Source organism: Bos grunniens, chromosome 17 (genome assembly GCF_055505025.1).
Source record: "Bos grunniens cultivar Pamir isolate PY7600 chromosome 17, Bosgru_T2T1.0, whole genome shotgun sequence".
NCBI classification, from domain to species: domain Eukaryota; kingdom Metazoa; phylum Chordata; class Mammalia; order Artiodactyla; family Bovidae; genus Bos; species Bos grunniens.
In genome coordinates, this window is record NC_141181.1 from 56,180,231 (window position 1) to 56,207,152 (window position 26,922).

Consider the following 26,922-nt stretch of genomic DNA (forward strand, 5'->3'; position numbering starts at 1 on the left):
TAAATCAACTATATTTCAATTTAAAAAAGAAGATATTCTCTCATGTTACCCTTTGTAAGTCACACCCTTTCTCATGCCCAAGTCTGCTGTCCTTTAATTTAGGTTTGTGGCATTTGGATATTGCCCAGAGTTCACTTTCAAGCTGTGACACTTCCTCATAATTTCATAAACCAAGTACCTTCACTTTAAGGTGCTAAATAGCAATTTGCTGTCTCCGTTCACCATGCAAAGTACATTAAAAAGAAAGACCTTTAGATTCTTTCCAGCTCTTATCTTCCATTGTGAGTCAAATGAATATTTGTCAGCATGTAGAAAAAATGGTTGTCCTCAAATATTTTATAAGGCCTCAAGAGTCCCCAGCAGTGGTTCTTCCCTTTTCTGTGAGGCTGGGCTTATGCTGGCAAAATTTAACAGTCATTACAAAAGCTAAAAAGAGCTTTCAGGTCTTGGTCAGCTGCCTTGACCAGCAAAGGTCATGCTTGGGAACAGAAAAGTGGCCAAGTTCCTTTCTCTAGTAGTAAATACTAGTGACGTCATGCTCACGGCATCTGGTAATTTCAAGCTTGTTTATACGTCCTTTCCCTGGATGGACACATGATATGCAAATACTCTGGCAGGAAAGTTGTTTGGGAGCCAGAAATGAGGATGATTGTCTGAAAGTTGTTTGGGAGCCAGAAATGAGGATGATTGTCTGAAAGTTGTTTGGGAGCCAGAAATGAGGATGATTGTCTGAAAGTTGTTTGGGAGCCAGAAATGAGGATGATTGTCTCTATGCCCAACTGCAAGAAGGCTGCAGCAGGGACCAACATGACTATGCTGTGAGGCCACGCAGCCAAGCCTCCTGGCCATCCGTCAGAAGGTACAGGTAACTGCTGGAAGCCACATTTCCAAGGAGACACCCAGAAAAATTCCGCAAATTTTAATAACTGGCATTGAACACCAATGGGTCCAATGTTCTGGGACTTTGTGACACTTTATATCAATGACAAAGTTAATCTCTTGTCCCGAGCCAGGAAAATATGGAGAGTACTTTGTCCATTCCCTCTAGTCTTTAGAGCAGAGCTCTTACTGCATCCCACATGATACTGGATGAGACAGCATCACCTATGGGGTGGCTGCCAGGTGAAGATCTGAGATGAAACTGTCTAAATGGATATGTTTAACATTCTTTATACTGGTACCCATACCTTAGAATCACCTATGTCCCCAAAATGCCCATGAAAATTCCTGTGCCCAAGCTCCACCCCAGATCAAATGAATTAGGATCTGTGGGGATGAGACTCCAGCATTGGTATTTTTTGAACAGCTTCTCAGGTCATTCTGAGAAGAGTTGAGAACCACTGTCCTGGATGGACGGCCATTCATTCCTTCATCCAGTCATTCACTCATTCAAAACTATTTATTAACCATCAACTGTGTGCCAGGCACTGTTTCCTGCCCACATGGAGCTGACGTTTTGGTAAAGACTAAAAATAAAATACTTAAACATGTAATTTTCTTGGGCTCCAAAATCACTGTGGATGGTGACCGCAGCCACAAAATTAAAAGATGCTTGTTCCTTGAAGGAAAAGCTATGATAAACCTATACAATGTATTAAAAAGCAGAGAAATCACCCTGCCAACAAAGGTCTGTATAGTCTAAGTTACAGTTTTTCCAGTAGCCATGTATGGATGTGAGAGTTAGACCATAAAGAAGGCTGAGAACCAAAGAATTGATGCTTTAGAACTGGGGTGCTGGAGAAGACTCTTGAGAGTCCCTTGGACAGCAAGGAGATCCAACCAGTCAATCCCAAAGGAAATCAATCCTGAATATTCATCAGAAGGACTGATGCTGAAGTTCCAATCACTGGCTGATGTATTGGATGTGAAGAGCTGACACAATGGAAAAGACCCTGATGCTGGGAAAGATTGAGGGCAGGAGGAGAAGCGGGTGACAGAGGATGAGATAGTTGGATGGCATCATCGACTCAATGGACATGAGTTTGTGCAAACTCTGGGAGATAATGAAGGACAGGGAAGCCTGGTGTACTGCAATCCAGGGGTCCCAGAGTGTCAGGCACGACTAAGTGTCTGAACAACAACAAAACATGCAAGTAAACAAGAATACAGAATATTACTAAGGTAAGAAAAATGGGATGGTGGGAGGAAGCTCTCCCTCAAGTGGTGGCAGGTGGCAAGACCAGAAGACCTGAGAAGGAGCCAGATCTGCAAAAAGGGGAAGAAGATGCCCAGCAGAGAAAATGGCAAATGTGAGAGGGAAATAATTCTTCTGCTCAAGGTACTAAAGAAAATCCAATGTGACTGTAGGCATGAAAAGTGGGGGAGGGGAGAAAGGAAGGGGAATATGAGATACGGTTGGAGGTGAAGCCAGGGACTATGTTATAATAATGAACGTTATAATAATAATATATAGTTATTATTCATATATTTGTATTTTATCATTTATATATTTATAAAATAATAGTTATAACTATAGTTATAGTAATGAATTATCATCCTAAAATAAATTAGTTAATATAAATAAAATAGTTAATTCTATTAAAATAAATAGCTAAAATAAAACAGTTAATATTTATGGAATGCCTATACTATGCCAGGCCCTGACCTAATCACCTTCTGTGTACCATATAATTTCATCTTCACAATAAGTGGTCAAAGTTTAGATTCCATCCAGGCTGAGATGTGCAGAAGTCACACTTTCTCAGTAGCTCCCCTGGCTTAATTTTTGAGAGCTTTCTTAGCCATACCAACTCCATTTTGATCATCATTTTCTGGAACCCTGAAGGAAACAGACCAGGGCTGAGTCAGAACCTAGGTCAGGGGACTTACTTAGGATGGGGTGACCTGAGAAGGCGGCCCTGAGGAAGTTGACATGTAAGCTGAGACAGGAAGAATGAGCAGTCACTGGCCACATGAGACAGACAGAGGAGAGGGCTCCAAGCAGAGGAAATGACCTAGACGAGGATGCGGGCCAGGAAAGGCGGAGGAGGGGGCAGGGTAGGGGGAGGTGAACAGAGAGGAGGGCTTCTGGAGAACCTTGTCCGGGGCCAGACCTTGAAGGCCACGGAAGGCCACAAAGTCTATCTCTTGGAAGGCAAGGGGCGTCAATGATGGGGGGCCACTCAGGGGCTTCTGGTCCCATCCCCCACACGTGATTTATGCCCTCTGATCACGGACCACTATCAGACATCAGGAACTTTCCAGAAGAGCAACTTCCCACTAAGGCGTCAGTGTGACAGCTAAGGCTCCACTTGGTTACCAGTCCCAGGTAACAGAAATGTACCTTCTATGCCGTACCAAGGAAGAAGGGGACTTAGCAGCAGCACTTTTGATTTTTACTGAGGTCTTTTTTTCTTAATGCTGGGAAAAATCACGAACGAGAAAAGTTGGGCAAGGGAATGGGAACCCTACCGAAGTGTATTTAATAGCTCATTTGTTTCATCTCCCTGCTGTTCCAGAAACTCTGGATACTTATCAAGCCCTTACCCTAAAATAATTCATGTCAGTCCATCCTTTCTGGAAAAGATATTTCCTTTTCTGTGTCAGAATCAATCGTAACTACTGCCAGACCACTTTAACAACCTTGTGGCTTTTGCCTTTACAAGCCCCTGAGTCTTTTTCTCTTCCCTGGAACACTCTTCAGTTTCATCTGAATCTGTGTCTCCTGAATTGCAGTTCCTAACATCACAATGAATTCCTTTCTTATTAATACACAGTTCTTGGTGTGGCTCAGGGTTACTCACTCTGTTGCTTACGGACGTGTCGAGTATTTGTAACCATGAGCTCCATGAGGGCAGACATCACGTCTCTCTTTACTCACCCCTCCATTTCAAGTGCCTAATGGAGGACACTTAGTACTCCTTTAATTCCCTTTGATGGGGTCAAAAAACCAAACAACTCCACCAGCAAAGCAGAACAGACACCAAAACAAAACAATCGACCGGCATGATTTTCTGACCAACCAAGGCAACCTGTTATTTTGGTGTTCGCAGAACAAAGGGTAAACTGAGTCATCTAACTTCCCATGTCAGAGTTCTGAAGGGTGGGCTTCTGCCCTAGAATGTCAGACACAGGTTTGCTGTCTGAATGACCAGAAGAAGGAATTTTCAGCTTGAGGTCAACACCTGTGAAGGAATTTTAGTCCTTTAGCCTTTACTTCATAAGTCAGAGTCACTGACAATTTTTCACTTAAATGGAACCCACCCTCCCAGTATTTGTATGTGTGTATGTAAACCGTGCTCAGCCCGATTTTATTACAGATGTTATACAACAGACAGATGGATATTCAATATGGCAGTAAGTAAGTAAATAAGTAAAAGACTCCTTGGAAGGAAAGTTATGACCAACCTGGACAGCATATTAAAAAGCAGAGACATTACTTTGCCAACAAAGGTCTGTCTAGTAAAAGGCTATGGTTTTTCCAGTGGTCATGTATGGATGTGAGAATTGGACTATAAAGAAAACTGAGCACCGAAGAACTGATGCTTTTGAACTGTGGTGTTGGAGAAGACTCTTGAGAGTCCCTTGGACTGCAAGGAGATCCAATCAGTCCATCCTAAAGGAGATCAGTCCTGGGTGTTCACTGGAAGGACTGATGCTGAAGCTGAAACTCCAGTACTTTGGCCACCTCATGCGAAGAGTTGACTCATTGGAAAAGACCCTGATGCTGGGAAAGATTGAGGGCAGGAGAAGGGGATGACAGAGGATGAGATGGTTGGATGGCATCACCAACTCAATGGACATAAGTCTGAGTAAACTCCGGGAGTTGGTGATGGACAGGGAGGCCTGGCGTGCTGTAGTTCATGGGGTCGATGGGAGTTGGACATGACTGAGCGACTGAACTGAAGTATGTGTTAGTCGCTCAGTCTTGTTCGACTCTTTGTGATCCCATGGACGGTACGTAGCCCACCAGGCTCCTCTGTCCATGAAATTCTCCAGGCAAGAATACTACAGTGGGATGCCATGAACCCAAAGGAGAATAAAGCTTTGGAGGGATGAATCTGAACCCCCTTTGTAAAATGGGGATGATAGTACCTACAACACAGGTTGCTGGTGGGGCTTTATTGAGATGAGTATAAAAGGGCCCAGCATTATCTCATGCAATTCTGAGAACAATGTAGAGAGGTCTGTATTAACATTCCTGTTGGAGAGATGGGGAAACCTAGGCCCCAGAGAAGTTAGGTGAAGGAATGGAGTCGACATTAGAATCCAGGAGTTGAGTGCAGAGTCTGGACCCACTAAGCGCCTGCCTTTGAAATCTACTGCCAGCCTAGGGTTTAAATGGCAAACTAAAGGAAAGAGAGGCTACAAGCGAAAAAAAGGAAGGGTTTCCCTAAAAACTTTGGAAAACACAGTTCCCTGCAACAAGGTTCACAAAGCAAGTGAAAGAAGCAAGGCCCAGACTACCCACCAAAGAGGAGAAAATATTTTCAAGTTAGAGATCTGATAAGGGACTCATATGCAGAATACACCAAGAACTCTTACAACTCAGCAATAAAAAGACAATTAACAACGGGCAAAGAATGTGAATAAACAGTTCTCCAAATAAGATATACAAATAGCCAATAAGCACAAGAAAAGATGCTCAGTCTCATTAGTCTTTAGGGAAACGGATCTGCAAATCTGAATCACAACAAGATACCTACTAGGATGGCCAGAACGGTGAGGACAGGCAGTGGCAAGTATTACTGAGAATGCAGAGAAACTGGAACCTTCAGACACTGCTAGTGTAAAGGAAAGTGATGCCATGGCTTTAGAAACAGGCTGGCAGATTCTTAAAAAGTTAAACAGAATTACTATACAACCCAGCAATTCCACTCTTAGGTATACACCCAAGAAAATGGAAAGCCTATGTTCACATAAAAGCTGTACGTGAATATTCATAGCAGCATTATTCACAATAGCCTCCAGAACGGAATGAACACAAATGTTCAACAACAAAGTGAATTAAAACCCAAAATGTGGTATATTCATACAACAGAATATTATTCAGTATTAAAAAGAAGGAAGTGCTGACATAAGCTACAATGTGGATGAACCTTGAAAACACTGCACTAAGAGAGAAGCTGCTGGGGCCCAGGGCAGGTCACCCTAAAACATGCTTTAATGGCATAATGATGATTTTTTAATTAAAGTTACTAAAGAAATGGTCAATGCAAGAGGGACCCTTTGACCTTCCTTTCTGTCTCCCTGTAAGCAGGAAACAAATCTCTCACGTGAAAGGTGCAGGCTCTCCATTTGGAGGTACAAAGACCCCCTTATTGACAGATACAGGGAATTCAGGCTGAGAAGCTTGTATAAACAAACTTTGTTACTTTTAAAATTTACCACCCAGGCCAAAATCCTGTTCAGATTCTCATTAACTAAGCACCCACAACTATGGTTTCATTGTCCTGCTGCGTTCTCACAAATTTACTGTTTGTCTGATATAAAAGCTGCCTGCTTTGGCCACTTCTTTGGTTCCCCTTCTAAAGACCTCTGTGCGCACAAATGAAAATTTGTCTCTTTTTAATCTGTCTTGTGTCAAATTTTATTATTAGGCGAGCCACAAGAACTCAAAAGGGATAAAGGGGGAAATTTTCCCCTCCCTGACAAAGCCAAACACGAAAGATCACAAATTGTATGATTCCATATATGTGAAATAACCACAATAACTGATCAGTTCAGTTCAGTCGCTCAGTTGTGTCTGACTCTGTGACCCCATGGACTGCAGCACGCCAGGCCTCCCTGTCCATCACCAACTCCCAGAGTTTACCCAAACTCATGTCCATCGAGTTGGTGATGCTATCAAACCATCTCATACTCTGTTGTCTCCTTCTCCTCCTGCCTTCAATCTTTCCCAGCATCAGGGTCTTTTCAAATGAGTCAGTTCTTTGTATCAGGTGGCCAAAGTTTTCGAGTTTCAGCTTCAACATCAGACCTTCCAATGAACACCCAGGACTGATCTCCTTTAGGACGGACTGGTTGGATCTCCTTGCTGTCCAAGGGACTCTCAAGAGTCTTCTCCAACACCACAGTTCAAAAGCATCAATTCTTCATTGCTCACCTTTCTATATAGTCCAACTCACACATTCATACATGACCACTGGAAAAACCATAGCCTCGACTAGACGAACATTTGTTGGCAAAGTAATATCTCTGCTTTTTAATATGCTGTCTAGGTTGGTCATAACTTTCCTTCCAAGGAGTAACTGTCTTTTAATTTCATGGCTGCAGTCACCATCTGCAGTGATTCTGCAGCCCCAAAAAATAAAGTCTGACACTGCTTCCCCATCTATTTGCCATGAAGTGATAGGGCCGGATGCCATGATCTTAGTTTTCTCAACGTTGAGCTTTAAGCCAGCTTTTTCACTCTCCTCTTTCACTTTCATCAAGAGGCTCTTTAGTTCTTCATTTTCTGCCATAAGGATGGTGTCATCTACATATCTGAGGTTACTGATATTTCTCCCAGCAAGCTTGATTCCAGTTTGTGCTTCATCCAGCCCAGTGTTTCTCATGATGTACTCTGCATAGAAGTTAAATAAGCAGGGTGACAATATACAGCCTTGACGTACTCCTTTCCCTATTTGGAACCAGTCTGTTCTGTGTCCGGTTGTAACTGTTGCTTCCTGACCTGCATACAGATTTCTCAAGAGAAATTGACAGACCCAGAAAATAGATTAGCTGTTGCCAACAATAACTCATAGACTCAGAAAACAGATTAGTGGTTGCCAGGATCTGAGAGGAAAAGGGTTCGGAGAGTGACTGCTAATAGGCGTGGGATTTCTTTTAGGGGTGGTGAGAATTTATTGGAATTAAATAGTGGTGATGATTGTATAACCTTGTGAATACACTAAAATCCACCAAGTTGTACACTATATTGTTTTTAAAGAAACACGACCTAGTGACCGAGCTTTTGTGCATTGAGGGCTCTAGTGGATTGATGACGGGGCTTAGAGAAACTGGTGGGATCTGGCAAGAGATGGTGCTGGGGTTTACAATCAGCATGGGGGTGCCTGGTAGTTATCCTAGAGTCCACTGGAAGCAGAAGCCAGGCTTGCACATGTTAACAGAAGATTCGACTTTCGTGTGAACATGTGAGAAACATCTAAAAATACAGACAGGAATTCTGCAGAGCTGATTTAGCAGGGAGGGATAAAACGCCAGAGAAACCTGGGCTATTGTACATTAATGTAAGCCCCATTTAAATGCACAGGTCATTTACGCCCAGGGAAACTGGGATCCAGATAAAAATAGATCCTAGTTCAGGGACAAAATTAGCTTTGAGTAATTGCTCTAGTTTGCAATGAGGGCTGAAGGAAGAGTAAACCAAGAACTGATGCTAAGTCTGGGAGTGGGGTGGCTTGAGAGCAAAGCAAAGCAATGGTCTGTTAAGAGCTCGCATGTGACATTCCACTGGCTAACAGAGCCTGACCTTACTATTTTGTGGCCTATTCTGGGGTTCCTTCCCAGGGGAGTTAAATCCATTTTAACTGGATGACACAGATGTCATAGCATACGTCCCTGGAACACACAAAGCTTATTCCACCCCAGGGCCTTTGCACTTCCTGGCTCTGTCCAGGTCTTTATGAGGCTGGCTAGTTTTCATCTTTTTAGCCTTTTCCCATCACCTTTTATAAAGTAGATTCTCTTCACCACCTGCCCCCACTAATACTCCTCTCATCCTTCCCTGTTTATTCTCTTCACAGTGTCTATCACTCTGAAATGACTTTGTTTATGTGCTAACTTGGTATGGGCTGTCTTCCCCAAATCATACGTTAAGTTGTCAGAGAGCTGAGACCTCGACCGCCTCATCTGCCAAGCAAGGGACAGCTGTGGTTGTCCTGTGGTTCTCATGCAGACTGGATAACCTGTCCAATTTAGGGGCAGAGTAGATCCCTTTGACTGTGGATTTGAAGTGACATGCTCCAAACAACTTGTCTGTTTTCTGTGTCTTATTTCTTAACTGGTTCAGAATTCTCAAGGACAAGAACAGTGTTCACTGAGAACCTATTAGCTCAGAGATGTCCAGAACGTCAGCTGTATAAAGCTAGCGTGTATCTACATGGTCACCATTGTGTCTGGCACATAGTAAGTGTGAATGAATGAACTGTGAGGATCCCTGCCTGCTGTGTTCTACCTTTGAGAAGCCGTGGCTGAAATTTTCCCAGGTCCTATGGCTCCTTCTCTGAGGGTGTCAAACACACTCAAGTGATGTTTCTTTGTGTTGACTTGAAGCTCTACTCCCTCATCTTCTCCCAGATTTTCTCTTTGAACTTCAGAGCTAACTGCCATGCATCCGGCTTCCTGCTGTGGAGGCAGAGGCGAGGAACAGCCAGAAACAGAGGAGAAGGCTGGTGGCCCAGGCTGCCTCTGTCTTTGGCCATGCAGATAATCTATCTGCCACATTCCTACCTCCTGTTTTCATTCTAATTGATAATGGATCTTAGACTTTGCCCCAATCAAACACAAATGTGGAAGAGATTTTTAGGGGCTTGTGGGGTATCTGAGGGATGGAGCTGTCAGGGGAGTATAATCTCCTTGGTTCTGTCTCATCACAACAAAAACTTGAAGCGATGGATGTTAAAGCCCTCGGCGCGTCACAGCTCTCAGACAGACCATGTTAATAGTTCTCAGACAAATCAGTTTTATTTAGAAAAAAAGGAAAATACATCCTCGAGGCTTGAGGACATGCCGACCCAAAAGACGAGGAGAGAGAGAGTGCGTGTGTGTGCGCAGGCGAGGGAGAGAGAGAGACCCCTGGCCCTTTGGCTCCTCTTTTTATATGTTTTTTCCTCCCCCTAGGCCTGCCCTATGTAAACTGGGCTAGCCAGGAGTGCTGTTTGCTGCTACTGAGGTCCTCACTCGGGTCCTTGGACCTTCCTTTGATCTATTTTCACTGGCTTTTCCCTTCAGTTGTCTTTTAGCCACTGCCATTCTGGACTCCTGTTTCCTATTCTAACTACCTAACAGAGCCATCCTCTCTGGTGTCTGCTATTTCCTTCTCTTGATAGATCCTTACTGAAGAGACAGTGTGGAAAAATATTACAGATCACATGTTCTTCAAAAGCATGAATGACTCATCTCAGGAGCACCAGGTGCCCTCACTACATGGGTAAGAGAACAAACAGGTGGACTTAGCTATGGAAACCAGTATGGAGGTTCTTGAAAAAGTTAAGAACAGAACTACTACATGAGGGCTTTCCTGGTGGCTCAGTGGTGAAGAGTCCACCTGCTAATGCAGGAGACATGGGTTCTACCCCTGGTCCAGGAAGATCCCATATGCCTTGGCGCAACTAAGCCTGTGTGCCACAACTACTGAGCCTATGCTCGAGAGCCGGGAAACTGCCACTACTGAACCTGTGCGCCACAGCCGCTGACGCCTATGCACCCTAGAGCCTGTGCTCCACAGCAAGGGATGCTGCCACTATGAGAAGCCTGCACACTGCAACTAGACAGAGGCCTCGGCTTGCCACAACTAGAGAAAAGCCCGTGCAGCAGTGAAAAGCCAGCACAGCTAAAAATGAATGAAGAAAGAAAAGTATTTATCAAATAAATAAATAAAAACGTTAAAACATTCTGTATCACCCTGGTAGCTCAGCTGGTAAAGAATTTGCCTACAATGCAGGAGATCCTGGTTCGACCCCTGGATTGGGAAGATCCCCTGGAGGAGGGCATGGCAACCCACTCCAATATTTTTGCCTGGAGAATCCCCATGGACAGTGGGGCCTGGTGGGCTACAGTCCATGGGGTAGCAGAGTCAGACATGACTGAGCAACTAAGCGCAACACAGCACAGCACAGCATACTTGGAAAAAGAACTACTACCTGATACAACAATTCCACTTGTGGGTATATATCCAAAGGGAATGAAAACAGGATCCTGAAGAGACATCTGTACTCTCATCTTTATAGCAGCGCTAGTCACAAAAGCTTCTCCAAAGGACTTCCCTGGTGGCTCAGACGGTAAAGCGTCTGTCTACAATGCGGGAGACCTGGGTTCAATCCCTGGGTTAGGAAGATCCCCTGGAGAAGGAAATGGCAATCCACTCCAGTACTACTGCCTGGAAAATCCCATGGACAGAGGAACCTGGTAGGCTACAGTCCATGGGGTCGCAAAGAGTCAGACAAGACTGAGTGACTTCACTTTCACTTTAGTCACAAAAGCCAAGATACGGAAGCAACCTAAGAGACCATCAACTGATGAATGGATACAGAAGATGTGGTACATAAACACATACAATGGAACACTATTTGCCCCGAGAAAGAAGGAAATCCTGCCATTTGCAACAATACAGATGGTCCTTGAGGGCATTATGCTAAGTGAGATAAGTCAGGCAAAGAAAGACAAACACTTTATGATATCTCTTACATGTGGAATCTAAAAAAGGCAAAGTCACAAAAACAGAGGGTAGAGTGGTGGTTACTAGGGGCTGGGAGTTGGGGAACAGGAGAGACGTTAAGTGTACAAACTTGCAACTGGTAGACCAGTAAATCCTGGGGACCTAATCACAGCATAGAGATTATAGACAATATTGTAGTGTAAACATCAGACTCTTAAATATCTAAGATTTAAGAGACCAGATGTTAATTATTCCCACCATGAGAAAAGAAAATGATGTGACATTATAGAGGTGTTAACTAATGGTACAATGGCATCATATTGCAATATAGAAATGTATCATATCAGAGTAATGTACACTTCAAACTTCCACAAAATTACACGCCAACTAGATCTCAAAATTTTTTTTCAAGTAGGCATATGTTAGTGGAGGTGAGCTTTTGCTTAGGTAAAAACCCAGTAAAAATCAGAACCAAAATAACTAAACTGCTGATATTTTCCAATCATTTCCTTTGGGCAGGAACTGTGCTAAGTTCTCTATCCTTAGAAATTCTCAAGACTAGAACACATCAGAATAAAAAAAATTTGTCTTAAGTGTACGATGGAGCTGACAGTTTCAGCTTTATAGGAACAAATGATTTAGAAGTAGAACCACCTTTCAAGGTGGAAAAGAATTCACTTATTTACTGTCACTCCTTCCCTCTTCTTGCTAAAGATTTGCAGTATCTTTAGGAAAATCCTTATTTCAGACTAGAAATAAGATCTAAACATTTATTATAGAAAAATTGGAAAAAGAGTAAAAACTTATTATAGTAAAATCTGAAGTTATAATAGCCAAAGGTTACCAAGATTTACCAAGTATCCTGCAAATATTAGGGCTTCCCTGGTGGCTCAAGATGGTCAAGAATCTGGGGAAGGGAGGTAGGAGGGGGTTCCGGATGGGGAACACATGTACACCCATGGCTGATTCATGTCAATGTATGGCAAAAACCAGTACAATACTGTAAAGTAATTAGCTTCCAATTAAAATAAATTTTAAAAAAATTAAAAAAAAAAAAAAAAGATGGTCAAGAATCTGCCTGCAATGCGGGAGACCTGGGTTGGGAAGATCCCCTGGAGAAGAGATGGCAATCCATTCCAGTATTCTTGCCTGGAGAATCCCATGGACAGAAGGGCCTGGCAGGCTACAGTCCATGGGGTCGCAAAGAGCTGGATACAACTGAGTGACTAAGCACAGAGAACGGATAGGGATAAACAATGTTGTGGTTGTTGCAGGTGAACCGCGAAGGACACAGCCATATGTATACATGTAGATGTGTGAACACTTTTAATTGATAAAGACAGCATCTTATTGTGTATACTACTTTATAGTCTCCCCCCCTTCATCTTTTACTTTCAACATTCCCCTGTATCATAAAAATTCTTCACAAACATGATTCTAAGAAAATATTCTATGTTTTAAATGAATGTATTATAATTTACTTAGTCACACTCCTCTGTTGGAATCACTATTTATCTCCATCTTCAATTTTTCGCATTTAAACCGCAACAGTGACAAATATTAATTAAGCAATTACTCTGAGCCAGGCACCATGATTCATGTTTATTAACTTGCTTTATAATTCATTTCATCACTAATGCTCAGATGAACATCTAATATATAATGTTATGCCTCTCCATTTAATTTTTTTTAATTTTAATCTCTTGGTGAAGCTTTATTTGTATAGATCTTGCTTATTTCCTATGTTTATTTCTGGTATTGAACATTTTATTTGCTATTTGTGACTATGCCAGTATTTTGATCTACTGAGTCACCGATACTGAAATCCTAATTTTAGAATGTGTCTTCTTTTCTTTAAAACATCTATTCCCTCTTTCAAAACCAGGCTCATCTTCACTATCCCTTTATCTCTGGTCCATATTTGGCCAATGCTAAGTTAGTAAGTTTTCTCCCTTTCAGTCTCTCTGCCTCTCTGTTCCTCTCTCCCTCTTCTCTCTCACACACATACACACTCACATACCTGTGCAAACTTAACATCAATGCCTAAACATAATCTGAGATACTTAAATGTCCAGGTGTAACAATTCACTTTACATAGATCAGTATTGTCTTAGATCCCAGACTCCTAGATAGCAAGTTCTAGGATGGATACGGGCATTCAGTGAACATTTTTAGTAATAATGCTTGAGTTTTCAGAGGACTCTGGAATTTGTTTTGATTTTGCTTGTGTCTAAGTTTTTCTGCCTAAAGGTAGTGCTGGGGATTCAAAGACTAGACTTTCAGATCATAAGGCATGTGTCCTCATCATCACCATTCATCCATTCAAGATGGTCTATCATCTTCTTGGGCTTCTGGGCTGTTGCTCTTCATAAATATCTTCACAGACAAGTGAATAATTGTCCTTTTGCCTATCGCTAAAATAAAACTAGAGAGAAATTCTGCCAGGCTTGATTGAGAGTATTACACAAATGCTTCTTATATGGATGGGGCAAGTCTATTCAAAGAAAAAGCTCTCAGGACATCAAAGCTGTGTTCCTATCAAAGGGCAAACCTAGCTATCTGATTTTAATGCTTCAAGAGGCCAGACTGTGAACTTTACGGTGGTGATGACCGTCATGTTTGACTTTTGTCCACTAGGGTCACCTTTGCAAGCCTGTTTCTTCATGGATAAGTGGAAATAACAGCTTTCTTGTGTATCTCCCTGGAATTTTGAGAAACAAATACAACTGTATCCATGAGAAAATGCTTTGAGAAGTAAATACTTACGGACAAATGTAATAATAATAATAATGGCAATACCACAGTGTCAAAATTATCTAGAACAAAGAACAAATGAAATTATCAGAAGAGGGAGGTAACTATAGGGGGTGTTCTTTAGTTTGGGGAATAGAAGGCATGAGATAAGGGATAAAAGAAACAAGAGAGTCAAGTTTCTGAATTCCATATGTAGGAAAAAAGATAATGAGGGAGGAAGACCATCAGCAAAACTCTGGTTAGTGAGATCCATTACAAATATGTGTTGAGAACAATATAAAAAAATTTAAAAATGAGAACATCTAAACAGATATTTCTTTCATACAAATGGCCAACAGGCACATGAAAAGTTGCTCAACATTGCTAATTACTGTAGAAATGCAAATCAAAACTACAATGAGGTATAATCTCATACCACTCAGAATAGCCATCATCAAAAGGTCTACAAATAATAAATGCTGGAGAGTGTGGAGAAAAGGGAACCCTCTTACACTGTTGGTGGGAACGTAAACTGGTGCAACCACTATGGAGAAGAGTATGGAGGTTCCCTAAAAAATTAAAAATAGAACTACCATATGATCCAGCAACCACACTCCTGGGCATATATATGGAAAAGATGAAAACTCTAATTCAAAAAGATACACGCACCTCAATGTTCATAGCAGCACTACTTACAACAGCCAAGACATGGAAGAAACCTAAATGTCCATCAACAGATGAATGGGTAAAGATGTGGTGTATGTAAACACACACACACAGATGTATAGATACAATGAAATAAAATATTACTGAGCCACAAAAAAGAATGAAATAATGCCATCTGCAGCAGTACGGATGGACCTAGAGATGATCACTCTAGGTATGTGAAGTCAGAGAAAGACCATTTATCACTTATGTGTAGGAGTTTTAAAAAATGATACAAGTGAACTTACATACAAAATAGAAAGAAACTCACAGACATAGAAAACAAAGTTACTTACAGCTACGAAAGGGGAAAAAGACGAAAATTGGGAATCTGGGTTTAACAGATGCACACTACGGTATATAATACACAGAAGAACTATACAAAAAAGATCTTCATGACCCAGATAACCTGAAATGTGAAGTTAAGTTAGCCTTAGGAAGCATCACTACAAAGCTGGTGGAGGTGACAGAATTTCAGTTGAGCTATTTCAAATTCTAAAAGATGATGTGAAAATGCTGCACTCAATATGCCAGCAAATTTGGAAAACTCAGCAGTGGCCACAGGACTAGAAAAGGTCAGTTTTCATTCCAATCCCAAAGAAAGGCAATGCCAAAGAATGTTCAAATTACCACACAATTGCACCTATCTCACATACTAGCAAAGTAATGCTTCAAGCCAGACTTCAACAGTAAGTGAACCATGAACTTCCAGATGTTCAAGGTGGATTTAGAAATGGCAGAGGAACCAGAGATCAAATTGCCAACATCCATTGGATCATCAAAAAAGCAAGAGGTCCAGAAAAACATCTATTTCTGCTTTATTGACTACGCCAAAGCCTTTGACTGTGTGGATCACAAAAAACTGTGCAAAACTCTTAAAGAGATGGGAATACCAGACCACCTGGTATTTTAACTGTATGCAGGTCAAGAAGCAACAGTTAGAACTGGGCATGGAACAACAGACTGCTTCCAAATCGCTAAAGGAGTACGTCAAGGCTGTATATTGTCACCCTGATTATTTAACTTACATGCAGAGTACATCACACGAGATGCCAGGCAGGATGAAGTACAAGCTGGAATCAAGATTGCCAGGAGAAATATCAATAACCTCAGATACACAGATGACACCATCCTTATGGCAGAAAGTGAAGAAGAACTAAAGAGCTTGATGAAAGTGAAAGAGAGTGAAAAAGTTGGCTTAAAACACAACGTTCAGAAAACTAAGATCATGGCATCTGGTCCCATCAATTCATGGCAAACAGATGGGGAAACAATGGAAACAGTGAGAGATTTTATTTTCTTGGGCTCCAAAATCACTGCAGATGGTGACTGCAGCCATGAAATTAAAAGACTTGCTTGCTCCGTGGAAGAAAAGCTATGATCAACCTGGACAGCATATTAAAAAGCAGAGACATTACTTTGCCGACAAAGGTCCATCTAGTCAAGGCTATGGTTTCTCCAGTAGTCATGTATGGATGTGAGAGTTGGACTATAAAGAAAGCTGAGCACCAAAGAATTGATGTTTTTGAATTGTGGTGTTGGAGAAGACTCTTGAGAATCCCTTGGACTGCAAGGAGATCCAACCAGTCCATTCTGAAGGAGATCAGTCCTGGGATTTCTTTGGAAGGAATGACGCTAAAGCTGCAACTCTAATACTTTGGCCACTTGATGCGAAGAACTGACTCACTGGAAAAGACCCTGATGCTGGGAAAGATTGAAGGCGGGAGAAGAAGAGGATGACAGAGGATGAGATGGTTGGATGGCATCACCGACTCGATGGACATGAGTTTGAGTAAACTCCGGGAGGCGGTGATGGATAGGGAGGCCTGGTGTGCTGCAGTCCATCGGTCGTAAAGAGTCAGACACGACTGAGCGACTGAACTGAACTATATATAACAAAGACCTATGATATTGTACAAGGAACTATATTCAACATCTTGTAATAATCTACAATGGAAAAAAGTCTGAGAAAGAATATATACATACATACACAGACACACACATATATATACACAAACATAAAACTGAATCACTTTTGCTGTATACCTGAAACTTTATTTATACCTCAATAAAAAAAAAAAAAGGACAAGATCTGATCAGGAAAAAAAAAACCAATTTTGCTGGGAAAAAGGTGGAGAGGTGGGTCTCTAGACAAGAACATTAGTGAGGGAACACTATTCTTGTTCTATCAACAGTGGGTCAACTCATTAAAAGGAGAACCAATGTATCACTAAGAACAGTATTTTTGTGTTCTGTGGTATATTAGCCTTAAAATCAAAAGATGCTTGGCAACATGCTTAGTAAATGCACCATGCTACATTTTTCTGACCAAGAGCCACAAGAAACAGTGGTTGGTCAAAGGTTTCAGGAGACTCCCAAGGAAAGGAAACAGTACACTTTTGCTTAACTTAGTATTTGTGTTCTCAATCCACCCCTCCCATATTCCTTACTTCTTTTTAAAAAATAAACTTGTTAATATTGGGCAGAACCGATTATTTGAGAAGAGTGGATTTAGAAAATCTGGTTTAATTCTTGAACTTGCAAAAATGGAAACTTCAGGTGTATTCAGGTTCCTGCACTGAAAGCATCATACTTCTGGAAAAGCAGCTTTGAATGGAAGAAGATCAGTTGAGAGCAGAAACCAATTTCCAAAGGTGGATCCATTGGCCTGTGGTCTGGGGATGTTGGTGGGTGCCAGACGAGCCAGGAAAACCATCCTTGGGAAGCAAGCCGTGGCTAACTTCTCAGCAACCCCTGGCATTAGCCTGACTTTCCTGGATGTTTTTCAAAAAAGTTTTGGCAGAAATGCAGAACACAGAGGGGAAGGGAAGGCAATCCTCAGAGATAAAGGTAGAAACACATTTAGGCCTCTGGGGCCATTCATTCATTCATCCATCCATCCATCCATTCATCAAACATACGTTACTTACTAACCACGTGCTCAGCATTATGCTAAGTGCTGTGGCCAACAGTGCAGCTTCAAGAGGCTCACAGACACAAACTGGTGCAAAGAAGGAAAAGTACCCTGAGAGAAATCTATTCAAATTGTAGGCTGAGGGTGAGGGCAAGAGGGTAATCAAGAAGGACTTCACAAAGGAGGCGGTTTTTCGGCTGAACTTTGAAAGAGGAGTGAAACCTGCATTTTAACAAGCACCTCAAGTGGTTAAATTTTGAAAAGCACTGTTCTAGGATATGAGTCCTCCTACCTGGCCTTCTCTTGAAGACTATTTAAAGGTGTCTTCCAAAGTCACCATTAAAATTCATTATAAATCAGATGCAGTTTGCTTATAAATTCATGATATATATGCTTATGCTTATATATGCTTATATATGCTTATAAATTCAAGCACCTCAGCCATGGCATGTTTCACCAACTATTTTAACAGCTGCTGTTTTGTTACCTAGGCAATGTTTAACAACTCTAGGAGGAACTTTTTTTTTTTTTTTTTAACAATAACAAAAAACACCTTCACTATGTAAATTTTCAAGCATATTAAAAATCAACAGAACAATACAACACATCTACCCAGCTTTAACAACCACCCATTAGTGGTCAATCTTGTTTTTGTTATAAGAAAGTCATTATAAAATTTTATCAGTAAATTAAAATGACATTCAAAATGTGTTTTCTTTTCTAGGAACACACAGATTAACATCTTGTACCTCTAATAATCTAGGACTTATTAGACTGAAAGGATCTATTGAAAGGACCCCAATAGCAGTTTAAAATCTATATTCCCAAATTCCAAATGTCAGTGGCCACCCTCTGCCACATACTGGGGAAACTTGTGAAAGTAGCCATCAAGGCAGGGGTTGCCTGGGCCATGTGCATATTGTCATCTGAAACCATCTTAACACTCTTCAGAGCTTCAAGTGGAGGAAATCGTAAGGAATAAGTCCTAAGTATCCATAATATTGATATTCTACTTCTTAGCTGACAATAATGTAGAAAGAGCCACAGAAAGAAGACAGAAATCAACTGAGGACCCAAAGAACTATAATACTTAGAGTTTCAACTTACAAGCGATGGCAAGCATCCTGGGTAAGCCACCTGAACCAGGATCTGTTATTTCCAAACTCTGCCTTGATCACTGAAAACAAACAAACAAAACCCCCAAACCCCACACAAGTAATAGCTCTCCTCTGAACCTATGAAAATCCAGTTGAAACCCAGTTTCGACGGACAAGCCCTGGTGGAGCCTGGGTCAGATAGAAAGAATATCCAGTTTGGTCTGTCTTTCATTCTGTGGATATTTACTTTCTTTTTGACCACAGACTTTGTCTTCTAGAGCAGGTATGGTCAGGTTCTGGGCAGGGCTGTGCCTTACTGTGTCAGCCCATGACCAGATCATGGATTTTGACAATGGCTTCAGATCGATCATCCCTTATCAACTGCATCTTCTACTGGTTTATGAAACCTGCTGCCTTGTTTTGAGGATTTCTCTTTGCCTTTTTTGGGTGTGTTGGAGCTGTTTCCTTGATCTGTTGTCTTTATGTTCCCTGATTTACTTCCTTGTATTAGGGGAGCACACCCTCCCATAGCTTTCTAAGAAAAGGTATATGTCAGATTTCTTTTTGAGATCTTGAATGGCTGTAATTAATGTTTACCATTAGATCACAGCAGTTATTTATTCCAGTGACACATTTACTTGTCATTGCTTTTATTTTTTAATCAAATTCACTAGTCTCAATAAAAATAGAAAAAGCTACTGGAACAGGTAATGGCTTGTATCCCTAAAATATATGCATACTTCATCTTTAATACTAAATTCTAGCTGTGTTTTAGGTAATGCCACAAAATCATTTAAATTTTACTATTTAATTTCCACAACAGTACCTGACTTGGTACCCTCGCAACCCTTGTTTTACAGGATTAAGAAATCAAGCCTCAGAAAGGCTGAAACAGTTGCATGAGGTTACAGATGTAGCAAAAAGCACAAAAGGCTTTGAACCTCACTGTTTGGTACCTGGACAGACTCTGTGGGTGTGAGGAAGAAATTCTGTTGAAAGAAGGTTTATAATTCACCTAATTAAAATTCATTGGCTATTATATATTCATACTTAGAGTGACCAAATGGATTCACCTATGCAAAAGACTTTATCATATCATAAAAATGGAAACTTGGCATGGACTTGCTTTCGGTCTCTTGAGCCAGGTAGCAAATTCCAGCTACAAAACTAATATTAGAAGATGGAGATCTCAACCGAAATTTGCCAACACTCTTGCAAGTTTTTTCTTGCAGACTAGGAGGGGAGAGACCTTGCGGATCTTATTTATCACTTAATAAAGGTAAAGGAGTATACCAATGCCTGGAGTGTTAGTTGCTCAGTTGTGTCAAACTCCTTGCAACCTCATGGACTGTAGCCTGCCAGGGTCCTCTGTCCATGGAATTCTCTAGCTAAGAATACTGGAGTAGCCATTCCCTTTCCAGGGGCTCTTCCTGACCCAGGGATTGAACCCACATCTCCTACATTGCAGGCAGATTCTTTACCTTCTGAGAAACCAGGAAAGCCCAGGGAAGTGTGGAAGAGCCTGGCATTTAGTAACAGTGCTCAACAAATATTTGTTGAATGAACAACCAATCTTTCTCCAGGGTAAAAGTCATATGGACAGTCTCCACATTCCATCTTTCATATGGAATAAACAGATAGCCTGGAATGGGCGGGAGTACAATGAACGAGATCTTAAAACCACTCCGGGCTCTACTTCCCAAGTCGTGTACCCCATCTGTATGGAAGAGGAGTGCTATTTTCAAATCCACACGTGTAATATGGGATAGCAGTGATCCAGCCTGCAGGAAGTTCATGAGATATGTGTCCCTGAAACTGAGTATAGGTTTAAGTGTACTTTTTTTTTTATATATATATTTTTTTTTATGTGGACCACTTTTAAAGTCTTTATTGAATATGCTACAAGATTGCTTCTGTTTCATGTTTTGATTTTTTTGGCTCTGAGGCTCCCTGACCAGGGATGGAAACTGCACCCCCTACAGTGGAAGGTGAAACCACGGGGACCACCAGGGAAGTCCCTAAATGCACTTTCAACAAATAGACGTTAATACTTGGGGAAGCAAAGACTTCCATGTCCCTGCCTCTGGCAATGCTTGACCCACCAATGTTCTGACATGACAAGCCATACCAATTCTCTTCAGTGGTGAACTCCTCACAACCCCCAGGACTCCCTTAGTTCTGCCCGGGATGGTGGAAAGACCACAGGTGCCAACAGCCTGAAGAACACTCTTCTCAAATGTGTATTTTTCAAAGAGGCTTTATGATTCCCTAGCACCTACTTCAACTTTGTAATTTGACAGAAGGCTTTTCAGACTTGATTTAATAAATAAAGATATTGATTGTTTTGAGATTCCTGGCTCTTTTTACAGTTCTGGGAATGAATTATATTGAGCCTTGTCAATATTCATGTCAGTTTGCATTATCTCCCTGTGTTTCTTGACTGGAGTGCTATTGATGTTTGGGGTGGGTCAGTTCTTCATTGGGAGAACAGTCTCTAGCATTGCAGGATATTAATATTCTTAGCCCTTCCCCCCAAATGCCTGTAGCGCCCCCAAATCACTGATATACAGGCATTTCCCACATAGTTCCAAGCACCTCCAGGGCAATGGCACCACTATTTAGTGCCTCAACTGATCACAAATTACAGATGACTGAGATTTGAAAATAGCCACGATTGAACATCACCAGATTCCCCAGGGAAAGCATACACCTGGCAGTCGGTCAGCCATCCTCCTCCTATGCACCCTTCCGCTTCCTCTTTATCCTTTAGAGTCTTTATTATGAAACCTGTCAAACTGAGTTCTGCACTGTTTCAAAGGGAAAGTGCTTCCAGTACCTTAGAGGGAGCACAATTTGGAGAGTGTAGGAAGCTTAGTTTGACGTTAGTTTGACGTTCTGTTTGTTTTCATACATGACATATGATGTTTCCAGGCTCCAAATCTATCCATCTGTCTGACAGTTATTGCCTATATCGAGTGCAACGCTGGTGGCTTAACACACTTTTACTCTCTTTTATCCTTACAACATTTTTGCTGCCTCTTAAAATGCTTTTTATATTCCCACTTTCTAGATGAAGAAGCCAACACTTTAAAAGGGTATACATAAAGCTGATCCACTTCATTGTACAGAATAAACATAACACTATAAAGCAATTATACTTCAGCAAAAAAAAAAGGTATGAAACTTGGCCAGTCAACTTTCTGATTCCAATATCTACTTTCTGACAATAGGATGGTCTCTTGCTGTAAATCTAGTGAAAAAAAGTTTTGCAGAAGGGAATGGAAATAGGAGGGCCAGAAAAAGGTTTCTATTCAAAGCACATAGAAGTCTTATCCCCCAGGACACAGCAAGTGGCATCATTAGCGTCCAACCTGTCACCACCAGCTGGAGCTCCAGCCCATCTCAGATGAATGTGGGATGGGGGGGGAGGGGGAGCCTCTGCAGGCACTTTTCTACTTGGCACTGGGAAAGGAGTAAATCCGCTATTGACTCATTAATAAACCAGGACAGAGTGTGGGCACCAATACCAGTCAATTCTCTGCTACCGCCTAGAGAATTTGGCTGCTACAACCTCCCCTTTCTGCTTTGCTGCAAAAAACCATCCCAGACCGGATATCTCAGAAGAGGAAGGAAGAGAGGAAACTGACCGGTTGGTCCTAAGGAAACTGATACGGTGGTTCCGGGGTTCCAGCACGGATAAAGTAGCAGGAGGAGAACAGACATTGTGACCCATTAACACCATTCATACATTCATTCACTTCATAATATTTATTGGGCATCTACCACCAGCCAGATTTTCTTCTAGGTGAAGCTACACCAACAAAAAAACAACAAATACCCCTGCCCTCATTGAGCTTATATTCTAATGAGGGGACACAGACAATAAGCATATTAATACATGGAATAATATATTACACAGAAATAAGTACTCTGAGCAAAAAATTACAGGGAAGGGAGAACAGAGCTTGTGAGTGTGTGTGTGGGGATAGGGAGGTTGATTTTAAAAGTGATCAGAGAAGCTCTCAGCAAGTGACATGTGAGTAAAGATCTAAGGGCACCACCATGCTGGGCCCTGTTCCAAGAGGTTCCCACTTTATCTCATTAATACAACAACCCTGAGAAATATGGCTATGATTATCGCAACTTCACAAAGAGGCAGAGGTGAAGAGAGATGCAGTGATTTCTGGAGATCATACAGCTAGTACATGATGGAACTAGGATTTGAACTCAGGCAGTCTGAAGTTCAGTGGCTGAACACTTGAATGTTGGTGCAGACAGCCTACAAATGTGGTATGAGAGGGCAAGCTGTGAGTGCAAATGAGGCCTCTGTGTGCACCTAGGAAGCCAGTACAGTGCCACCCATGGGCAACTGTGGGTGGACTTGCAGGGGGGAAGCGGGTAGAGGCTCTTGATCTTTACGGAGTTTACTGGGACTCTCCTGTCTGCGAGAGTCCGCGGCTGGGAAGCTGGGTCTGGCGAGGTGGGTGGGAGGGGGAGGGAGCTCGCTGCAGGGTTGTCCTGGGCCAGCTGCCCCAGTCAATAAGGTTAGGACCTCACCAGAGCTCCTCGCCCACCGGGGTTCTCACAGAGCTCCTACCTGGGCAGTTGAAGAAGGTAGTGCAAGTGAGCTCAGGAAGTAGCACCAGCTGCTTCTACTGCAGAGAGGCACAGAGTTCGCGGAGGCCAGCAAAAAGGACGAGCTGCACGGAGTGCAGGAGTTCCCCAGTGCATTCCCGGGCCTGGAGGGGCGCCTGGGAGCCTTTGGGGGACGGCAGGAGAGGTGCAGAGAGTCTGACACGACTGAGCGACTGAACTGAAGAGAGGCGCAGGTAGGGTCCTGTGCAGCCAGTGAGAGAGGAACGACTACGTGCTGGGGTAGAAAGAGTAAGAGAGAGGAGACAGCGGCACAGGGTGCACGGAAGAAATGCCTGGAGAGGGAGCAAGCTCACTGGAATAGAGGGACCAAGAGGTGCGGAAGAGAGTGAAGAAGGGTCAGCTGGCGGAGGCAGAAGCACAAAGGAACTGGTGTCCCAGAGAGGGCTTACTCAAGTGTGGGACCAGGGATCTAGAAGACATTGGGAATCGCTTAGGGACCCTCAGAGAGTGGCCCAGGCGGCGCCCCAGGAGCAGCAAAGACAAGACTATGTGCTAAAAAATACAGACGGTGCTGCCTTTTGAGACCTGGAGCAAGGGAGAGAGAGGCAAGGAGGGCGCAGAGTCTGCGCGCTCAGAGAATGGGGCGCGCTGTTGCTGTTAGAGTGGTGCGCTTTGAGGCTCCAGAAAAAAAGGTTGAGAAGAAGTGGATGGGCGCCCAAGAATGTCGGAGGAGGCGGGAGGGAAGCCAGAAAGTCCAAGAAGAACTTGCTTGGGTTGGAGAGAATGCACAGCACTGCTGGAAGTGGAAAGCTGCCCCGGGGGAGGCTTGGTCAGGGTTCTGAGCACCACCGGAGCACAAATGAGGCGCTGATGGTTGGAGGGAGAGTGCGGAGAGTCTGAGAAAGGTGAGCAGAGGACAGAAAAGCCCCAGTGCCCCGGGCAGTGAAGAAGGGAGCGGTGAAGAGCGGAGAGTGTGAGGAGTCCCCTCGAGGGGGTCCTGCCGCTCGGGTCTTCTGTGCCTGGCTGCTGCGGGTCCTAATTTACTCACCATAATGGAGAAGACTAAAGCCACGATGTTGATAGGGTACGCGGGGCAAAAACACGCGACGATGGCAAGCCACAGGTAGTTTTGGGGCTTGGGCACGTCCTCCTCGGTCTTGTCATCGTCGGTGTTGGCCTCGGGACTGCTATCCAAAGCCCTCTTGAAGTCCGAGCTGGGAGCGTACTGAGACATGGGCGAGGTCGGCGGTGCGGGGAGGCGCAAGAGCGCACGGTCGGCGGCGCGGTCTGGGGCTTTGGCCGCAGGCTCCTGACGAGTCGCTGAAAAGCCAGTGGCTCGGGACTCCCGGGAGACGTAATCTCACCCCTTCTGCGCCTTCCACTTGCACCTGCCTGGGCTCAGGGACCTGGGCCAAGAGCCTCCGGCACCGGAGGGAGGGAGCGAGCCAGCGAGGGCGTGGGGGAGGCAGCGGGGGAGGAGAGAGGGAGCCAGCCAGCCTGAGAAACAGGGGAAAGGCACCCCTTGAGGACACACTCAGGGGCCATCAAGCAGACACAAAGACTTACAGGTTAAGAGTCTTACAGGGAAGGGAAAGGGAAGACCCTTTACATGGCAGACTAACTGACCTACAGGCTGAAGATGACCAGCTCCTCTTTTAAAGCAGTTGAATTTGAGTTCATTCAGCATCACAGGAGGCGACCCAACTCTATCCAGTTGCGCACCCAGCCCTACCCAGGAGGTAGCAGACTTACTACTTCCTCTTGACTTTAATGACTTACTTTCCCTGCTCTATGATTCTTTTTCTAAGAGTTTGAACACTGAGCCTCACTGATTTATCTTCCCCAACAGGTGGGCAGGGAGCAAGGTGCTCAGTTTGGGGCACCTAACATCACTGAGGGGGTGTGTTGACAGGCAGCGGGCACCACCCAGGCAGGGCCTATCCTGGTACCCTCTACTTTCTCCCAAGTGTGCCATCAAGGAGTCCTTCTCCTCTCCACTTTTCCACCTTGGAGGAGAGAGAAGCCGGTATATCTAACTTGTGCAGACAACCCAGGTGGTTACCTGGGATGGAAAGGAGAGAGAGGGATCCACTTTGGTAACTGGAGTGAAGGTAGCTGAGATAGATCAGCAGTCTGAGCAATTCATGAAAGATGGTATGGACCAGAACTGGGGCTCCAAACCAGATGTAGTGGGGAAATAATCACATCTGAGTTGAATGACCTCAGAAAAATTCCCTCACCTTGCTGACGGCCAATGTTTTCGTCCAAAAGAAATAACAACAACTGTGGAATAATGAGAGTCCCTGCCTCATCACAGATATTGTTAAATACTATGAGACTGCATGTTAAGTCAGCAGATTCTAAGTGTTCAATAAATTTTACCTATTATTAGGATGATATTTTCCCCAAATATAGTTATTATAGGGCTTCTCAGGTGGCGCTAGTGGTAAAGAACCCACCTGCCAATGCAGGAGACACAGGTTCAATCCCTGGGTTGGGAAGACCCCCTGGAGGAGGAAATGGCAACCCACTCCAGTATTCTTGCCTGGAGAATCCCATGGACAGAGGAGCCTGGTGGGCTACAGTTCATGGGGTCTCAAAGAGTCGGACACGACTGAAGCTACTTAGCACAGACACGTATAGTATCTCAAACCCAGTATCTCTTGCTGTAAACAATTCATGAAAAATTCAGCTAGTATGAGTTGGCAGGACCACAAAGAAATGCAAATAATTTTAGTGTGCACAGTCTCAAAAGCAGTTGCTCACACCATCACATGGAGAAATGAGATGAGATGAGGAAGCGGTATGCATTCACCAACTCAGAACATAAACTGATTGATGGTCTGGGATGCTCTCACTCATTGCATAGCCCTCTCTGATTTGAATATCTACCTCCCTCACTGGATGGCAAACTCCCTGAGAGAGGGAACTGCCTTGCTCATCATTGTGTCAACACTTGGCACATATCTATATTTTGTAATAAACATGTGCTTAGCATAGCTTTCTGGGTGAACATATGAAGATGACACATCACTTATATGGGGAATCTTAAAAAAAATGATACAAATGAACTTATTTACAAAACAGAAATAGATTCACAGACATAGAAAACAAACTTATATGGTTCCCAAAGGGGATAGCAGGAGATCCCATTGTGGGGGGAGAGATAAATTAGGAGTTTGATATTAACATATACAAACTACTATATATAAAACAGATAATTGTAACAAAAGCCTACTGTATAAGCACAGGGAACTATATTCAGTATCATGTTAACTTATACTGGATACTGAAAAGGAGTATCTATATCTATCTGATTCACTTTGCTGTACACCCAAAACAACACTGTAAGTTAACTATACTGCAATTAAAAAAAAATGATTTAAAAAAAAAAAGGGAAAATACCACAGTATCTTTCCCACCATGCCTTCTCCCCTATTTTGGATGGTTAATCAAGTAGGAATAAGCCAGAGAATTAGATTCACCTACTGAGTTCTCAACCAAACCTTTGCCTGGAATGCCTTTCCCTGAGACTGTCACATGGCTGCTCCTCCTTA

At 43.0% G+C, this 26,922-nt stretch overlaps 1 protein-coding gene across 2 annotated transcripts in view; it reads right to left on the reverse strand.

Annotated features, from left to right (window-relative positions):
• TMEM233 (transmembrane protein 233) overlaps positions 1 to 26,922 on the reverse strand; it is a 91,386-nt gene that overhangs the window by 33,744 nt on the left and 30,720 nt on the right. The window contains exon 1 of one of the 2 annotated variants that reach the window (XM_086347868.1): positions 24,414 to 24,881. The exons of the other annotated variant lie outside the window; for it this stretch is intronic. Within the exon in view, the coding sequence (XP_086203994.1) occupies positions 24,414 to 24,599 (186 nt within the window). The 5' untranslated portion in view covers positions 24,600 to 24,881. Of the gene's footprint in view, positions 1 to 24,413; positions 24,882 to 26,922 lie in introns of those variants that run through there. 2 annotated transcript variants of the gene reach the window in all.